The 7215-nt window shown below is 35.7% G+C and overlaps 1 protein-coding gene across 3 annotated transcripts; it reads left to right on the top strand.

Annotated features, from left to right (window-relative positions):
- Positions 1 to 212: 212 nt before the first annotated feature.
- On the top strand, positions 213 to 2021 carry LOC110693687. Of its 3 annotated transcripts, none has more exons than XM_021870850.1 (3): positions 213 to 456; positions 975 to 1162; positions 1613 to 2021. In XM_021870850.1, exons 1-3 carry the CDS (start codon positions 289 to 291, stop codon positions 1656 to 1658), a joined length of 402 nt encoding a protein of 133 aa, XP_021726542.1. In that variant the 5' UTR covers positions 213 to 288; the 3' UTR covers positions 1659 to 2021. The 3 variants fall into 3 exon arrangements, with proteins under 3 accessions (XP_021726542.1, XP_021726541.1, XP_021726540.1); XM_021870849.1 differs by having other exon boundaries at positions 975 to 1482; XM_021870848.1 differs by having other exon boundaries at positions 975 to 1505.
- Positions 2022 to 7215: the final 5194 nt, after the last annotated feature.

The following is a 7215-nucleotide window of genomic DNA, read 5'->3' as shown; positions in this document are numbered from 1 at the left end:
TCTCGATCTCCAGCCAACATGGCAACATCCCAAGGTATTGGACAAAATTGATGAATGATGAGTAAGTAACAATCATTGCTTGTAATTTTGTGAATGTGACAAATAAAGTGAGGTCACCAAATAAGTCAATTGCTTCAAAATTAGGAAACTTGCTAGAGTAGCTAGTTATAGCTTATCAAACTCGTGTTATCAAAACTCAAAGGCAAAGCAATTCCATTTTAAGTTGTATATTCTTGCATTAAATTACATTACATTAATCTGTATTCCAAAAAATAGAAAAGAATAATAATGGGTTTCCAAAAGGAATACCTTGATTTAGTTCTTGTACCCTTTGGAATTACATTCATGTTTGTTTATCATATCGCCTTACTCTATAGATACTTGAATCATCCAGAAACTACTGTTGTGGGCCTTGAGAATCATAACAAGAGAGCTTGGGTTGAAAGAGTTATGGAGGTATGTAATTAAGTCTCTCTAAACTTCATTATTTTTGTTTAATTGTATTACTTGTGTTTGATATGGTGGTCCATAATTAGTCGTATATGGATATTATATTGCATAACTAGTGTGACATTTAATTTCGCGTTAATATATGTAGATGTCAACTAGTTTAGCTGGTTAAAGTATTGAAAATGAGATCTGATCTTAGATTTTGAAATCAAATTTTGTTTATATCATTTGTCTTTTGTGGCTCTCTTTACACTAAAAAATAGTATTTTATGTATTATTGCACTAAAATGGAGCAGAGTGCGTGGATGATCTATCAATTTCTCGTCTGTACAAGCTTTTAGTATGGTATAAATGTGAATTTGAACTCTCAATGTATAGCTCAAATTTAGGTTGAACCACAACTCGTTCTTGTTCGTTTGGTTAAATTAATAGTGAGTCCAATCCTTTGAACAAATCTTGTAAGTAAAATTGTTGGGTAAATTAGCATGAAAACTAACAATAATTAGCATGTATATCCTGTGCAGCTTGATGATTTGAGTAGCATGGAGCTACCCTTATCAGCATTATCCTCAAATACATCAGCAGCAACATATCTAGCCTCAATCTCCTTAGGCTTGAGCTCCTTGATTGGTGCATGGATTGCAAGCAACAACAAGGTTTTCGAAAGCGAAATTATATATGGTGATAGAACTCCAACAACCATGATGTTGAAGTACATAAGCCTTCTTATTTGCTTCTTCTTGGCCTTTTTTTGTTTTGTGCAAGCAACAAGATATTTCATCAATGCAACTTATCTCATAAGTATGCCAAATAGTAACACACCTATTTACTATGTTGAAGTTGCTATTATTAGGGGTGGTGAATTTTGGCAACTTGGACTTAGAGCTCTTTATTTTGCCCTCAATTTGTTGCTTTGGTTCTTTGGACCTATCCCTATGTTTGTTTCTTCGGTTTTTATGGTTGTACTCTTGCATTATCTTGACTTGAATTCGATCCCGTTGCATCAATTTCAAGCTTCGGAGAAACAAAGAGGTCAGAGATCAATTAATACTATGGTAGCTACAACCGTTGAACTTAATGTATAATACTGTGATAATTAAAATGATTAAGAAATTTAGTTTGTCATGGCTAATTGTGATATTATTTCCGTGTTTTTGGTTAGGTTCCCAATGGTCTCCTACAGGTCCCTATTTCAAGCTAGAACGTGAAGTTTAATTATGTCTATGGAAGGGATACGAGAATCTACTCCCTTAAACGAGGTTTTGGAGATGCTCCTACTACCACTTGATCCCCAATACTCCTTGATTACAACTCTGTATATATGAGTCGAAAAGTTTAATTAGACTTTTTAATTGGGATGAGACATTGAAATACAATGGTTGTATAAAGTTAATAACCAATTCAACAATTTAAATTTGAATCATATTTGTAAGTTAAACACGCAATAAAGTGATTGGTTGGTACTAATTAAATATTGAAATGGAGGGAAGAATAGTATGGCCAATATTGTAAAAATCTAATTTCCTTCCTTTTGCTTCAAGCAACATAATAGTGTGTCTTGATTTATTTAATTATACTACTTCAGTTTATTTTTTGCTTTTTACTTTCTCTAGTTTTATTTTACTTGACCTATTTTGACTTTTACCTTGTTCACAATCACTAATGAGTAGTGACTATCTTTTGTGATTCATACACAAGAAAAACATAATAATAGTCATGTGGAATTTTGATTGAATCTTTTCTATAAAATTTATCGTAAAATCTATTTGTTACAGAGTATAGGAATTAAAGATCTTAGTAGTTCGATTAATGCATTAACCAAAATGATAAATGAAGCAAGTTAAGTAAGGAAAAGAACCAAGGAAGTTTATGAAACTGATGATTGGGATTGAATAGCTGAATTAAGGACATATGGTTTTCACTTTTCAGTCACCATCTATTTTGTGAGGTTACATTTTACTGGGTTTTGTAGGCCCATTCACCTAATTAAGGCCCAAAGTGGTAAGTTTAAATTTGGCCTGGGTTTTACATATGTTTATTGGGCTTGCCGGCCTATAGCCTGTAACTTGTATGTGACCAAATTAACTTGTTTTTACACTCAAACTATACTTGAAATTGAAATGCACATAATTTACTCTAAATCAACATTGACATAATATGAAATTAAATCGACTTAAATATTGATATGAATTACTTTTTATTTCTATCATTCCTTCTTAAAAATCTACAATTAAACACAATCGCTTGATTTTAGTAATGTCTCCATACCTTCTACGCCAACTATACAACTTAATTAGAATCCTTACCGAACCATGAACCGTATTACAATAACCCAAAACTTAATGAACAACCTCATCGACTTATAAACAACGGTATATGCTACTCATTAAGTATCAAAAACAACAGTTATTCCGATCCTATCAAGAACTCCATATATGAATCATCAATAACCTTCATTTTAGTCATTTTAGACTATTAGCAACCTTATTTTTGTACAGTCGATAACCCCTACGATAGCTTTATACGTGCACTGTCAATACTCACAATGTCATTGAATCGAATATATCAGAACCCGTACTAGTGTACAACTAATGATATAACACATCACATACAAATTGGTGAAAGATAAACAACTACAACTACAACTACTATATGGGTCAAAAGATTAGAAAAAGATGAAATTCACAAATAGTAGTAAAACAGCATAATAATGGCCCACACAATGTAACATCAAAATGAAAGGGGATCCATACTTTGCCTGTGACACCAGACCCATTTAGTAGTGTAGTGTTTGTGGGGCTTTGGTCTTTCTTGTTTGATTGTTACCCGGACAATTTTCTACTCTCTACCTTTTTTATATTTTTATTTTTTTCTAAATAATAATATCGCCAATTTTAATACTCTATTTGTCTCCTAATATAAAGACTCTTTTGATTTTTGTGCAGGAATTAAGAAAATTATAATTTTTAAAAACTAGTGATTAAAAGTTTATATGTGCATGTGGGGTTAGAGAGAGAAAATGTTGGAAATTGATCTAAAAAAAATGACAACTTATAAAAAAGAGGATAATAATGTCAAAATATACAACTTTAAATACAAAAGGCATTGTATTTAGGCTTTGTATTAGAGGGCGGAGAGAGTACATAGCTGGCCACATGCTATGACCATTGACTGGCCTTAATGGGCTACTTCATTAGTGTTGTAGGAGTTACTTCGGGTCTGTTCTCATACGTTGAAATTCAGTTTAGTTCAGTTCAGTTCAGCTCCTAATTTCCTTCTCTTATAAAATATTCATTTCAGTTCAGTTCAGTTCAGCTCCTAATTTCCTTCTCTTATAAATATTCATTTCAGTTCAGTTCATTTCATCTCGGCTCAGTTCAGTTTAGTTTAGTTCAATTCAGTTCAGCCAATGGAACAGGCCCTTCGTCAGTATTATAAGGATTGTTTATCAATATTACAGGGATTTCTTAGGGCCTGTTCTCATATGTTGAAATTCAGTTCAATTCGGTTCATCTCATTTCATTTCAGTTCAGTTCAGCTTCTAATTTTCTTCTCTTATAAAATATTCAGTTCTGTTCAGTTCAGTCAATCAGAACATGCCCTTAGTCAGTGTTATAAGAGTTGTTTTGTTCTTTTACAAGCGGCTATATAATGTTTCCGGCCGCACACAAAAAATAATAATTATAATAATATAATAATTTTGTCGTTTTTAAATACTTGCTACACTTTTCATTTTTCGCCATTTTTAAATTCTTGTTTCATTTCCTTAGTTGGAAACTTTTATAATATTAAATTCACTTCTCTCACCTATTCGACCCAACATAATTCATATTTTATTAATTTCAAATTCTCTCTCCTCCAATTCTATCTACTAGTATTACTTTTGCTTTTTCACAATTTTTTATTCTTCCACCTATTCTAATATTTTCATATTTTATTACTTTTTTCAATTTCTCTAAAAACTCCACCCATGAAAAAATAGAGCAAGTATTTAAAAACGGAGAGAGTAATAAATATTTCATATTAATAATGATTAATTAGGAGGATCAAGAGCCGTTGGATTAAAAATGAAGGGTCACAAAATGAACGGTTGGATGGGTCTTTTTACTTTTGTTATTATAGAACACATTGAGTAGCCGACAGGTTCTGCAAACCAGCATGACAACGATTGGTCTAGTTCTTTTTGGCAAGGGAAGGTCTTTGATGGTGAGCCTTTTTCTTTGTATTTTTGAGAGTATGGGGTCCAGCCTGTCCTCCATACATATCTTGCCACGTGTTCTTTTAACATGTTGGGGATAAGAGGGTTTTTTTCTTTTTTCTTAAATTTTGGGTGTGTGATTTAAAAGGGGACAATAGTTTTCAATGCTTGGGTTTTCATTCAAACAATTGACTATAGGAGGTGCAATTTGCCTCTCCCATCAATCTTTTTTGTCGATTTTTTCTCCGTTTTTAAAACATTGTCTCAATTCCGGTCAATAGCAAATTGAGTTTGTACATAATCATACACAGTGTTTGGGTACTAAAATGGTCATACCCATTTTAGTCTTGGGTAACTCTACCCATATAAGCCCAAAGGGCATAAAAAAGGTATAAAAGACCCCAAATAAGTCAAATACATCAATATGGCCTTCAACGGCCCACATATGTAATTTTAGGGCTCATAAACCCACTTATGTACTCATATAAATACCCCTCAAAGGGCATAAGGTAAAGAGAGGTCACTCTTATCATCTAAGATGACCATACTCCTCCACTCTCTCCCCAAAACTCCTCTCAAAATATGCATTGTTTGGCAACTAATTTGGGCGTCGGAGGCTCCGCCCCGGGTTCAACCCCCGGGGCTCGGGGTTCATTTTGCAGGTCCATTCAAGGCCCAAATTCGAGGTTCTCAGACACCCCTCCAAGGCCCGGTTAGCTCATTTTTTGCCGAAACAATTTGGCGCCGTCTGTGGGGAGACGAGTACAACTACCCATGAAAATCCACTAATTCATGGCTACTGTGTTCTATCACGAAAAAGGGTCAAAATTTCTAGCAAATTTAACCCAAAATTATTACTCCTGTCAAAAGGGGTAATCATTCTTGCAAATGGTGGAGATGATAGATAAACATTTTGATTTGTCGCCAATCTAACCACTACTAACAAGGTACTTCGTGCCTTTACAAAAAAATTGGGAAATATTCCATGAATATGGTCAAACCTTAATTATTCTTGAAGAAGAATAAAAGCTAGATCTACGTGGCTCTAATGGAAAGCTCACAAAAGCAAGCTTTTCATTCACACCACCAAGTTGAAGAGGCAGCAGGTGGCATGAAACATACATAAAAAATCAATCAAGTTTATGTAAATTCAATGCTTGCCGAAGGAAATTGCCATTGTCTTCATCACAAGCTTCAAGGCTCACAACTCCACCACTAGAACGACTCACCATTTCATCCTAGGCAACACATGCCGAGGTCAATGGGGGTCAAGGCTAGTATTGTGAAGTGAGCCAAATCTCTTCACATCACATCTAAAGTAGCAGCCGAAGAAGATCCGAGGTTGTCTACCATTGTTGAAGCTTAAAAAACCTCAAACTATCACCAATCTAAAAATCCGAAGCAAATAGCTCGGATAAGCAAAAGGAATCCAAAGTTCATCGAGCCGAGGCTATCCGAAGGTGTTTCAGCCCAGGCCGAAGGTGTTCTGGGCAAGCCAGCCGGGCCGAGACCGGTGTTTCAGCCAAGCCTAAGGCTTTTCAGCCGAGACCGAAGGAGTTTCAGCCCAAGCCGAAGGCGTTCTGGGCGAGTCGAAGGTGATTCAGCAGAAACCAAGGGTGGTACAGTTTACCGCTCCCAAGTTAAGGTCGGTAACCATTGCCGAGCCGAAGCTCACCTCTTATCTCCTGGCCGAGGCTAGCCATAGCCGAAGCCGAGCCCAGCCGAGGTTTACCTTCGCCGAGATTCGAGCTCCCAGCCGAAGCTCACAACCATATGAGCCGAGGGTGCTGCCGAAGATGGTTTGTCTGAACCGAAGAAAGAGTAATCAACTCTTTCTATCTTCGGATCAAGAGTAAACTCTTTCTATCCCCGGATCAAGAGTAATAAACTCTTTCTATCCTCGGATTAAGGGTAAACTCTTTCTATCCTCGGATCAAGAGTAATAAACTCTTTCTATCCTCGGATCAAGAGTAACCTCTTTCTATCCCCGGATCAAGAGTAATAAACTCTTTCTATCCTCGGATCAAGGGTAAACTCTTTCTATCCTCGGATCAAGAGTAAAACTCTTTCTATCCCCGGATCAAGAGTAATAAACTCTTTTTATCCTCGGATTAAGAGTAAAACTCTTTCTATCCTCGGATCAAGAGTAAAACTCTTTCTATCCCCGGATCAAGAGTAATAAACTCTTTCTATCCTCGGATCAAGAGTAAAACTCTTTCTATCCCCGGATCAAGAGTAATAAACTCTTTTTATCCTCGGATTAAGAGTAAAACTCTTTTTATCCTCGGATCAAGAGTAAAACTCTTTCTATCCCCGGATCAAGAGTAATAAACTCTTTCTATCCTCGGATCAAGAGTAATTAACTCTTTCAGTCCTCGGATCAAGAGTAATTAGCTCTTTCAATCCTTGGATCAAGAGTGTTGCCTCAGATAAACTCTTTCAGTCCTCGGATCAAGAGTAATTAACTCTTTCAATCCTTGGATCAAGAGTGTTGCCTCGGATGAACTCTTTCAGTCCTCGGATCAAACCTTGGATCAAGAGTGTTGCCTCGGATGAACTCTTTCAGT

This window comes from Chenopodium quinoa, unplaced genomic scaffold, assembly GCF_001683475.1.
Source record: "Chenopodium quinoa cultivar QQ74 unplaced genomic scaffold, ASM168347v1, whole genome shotgun sequence".
In the NCBI taxonomy this organism is placed as follows: domain Eukaryota; kingdom Viridiplantae; phylum Streptophyta; class Magnoliopsida; order Caryophyllales; family Amaranthaceae; genus Chenopodium; species Chenopodium quinoa.
The sequence above is the reverse complement of the archived record's forward strand: the minus strand, read 5'-3'. Positions and strand labels throughout refer to the sequence as shown.

Coding starts and splice junctions, on each gene's coding strand:
- LOC110693687 (XM_021870848.1), top strand. CDS start 289: ATGGGTTTCCAAAAGGAATACCTTGATTTAGTTCTTGTACCCTTTGGA. Junction 457..974: donor GGGTTGAAAGAGTTATGGAG/GTATGTAATTAA, acceptor TATCCTGTGCAG/CTTGATGATTTGAGTAGCAT. Junction 1,506..1,612: donor AGAGATCAATTAATACTATG/GTAGCTACAACC, acceptor GTTTTTGGTTAG/GTTCCCAATGGTCTCCTACA.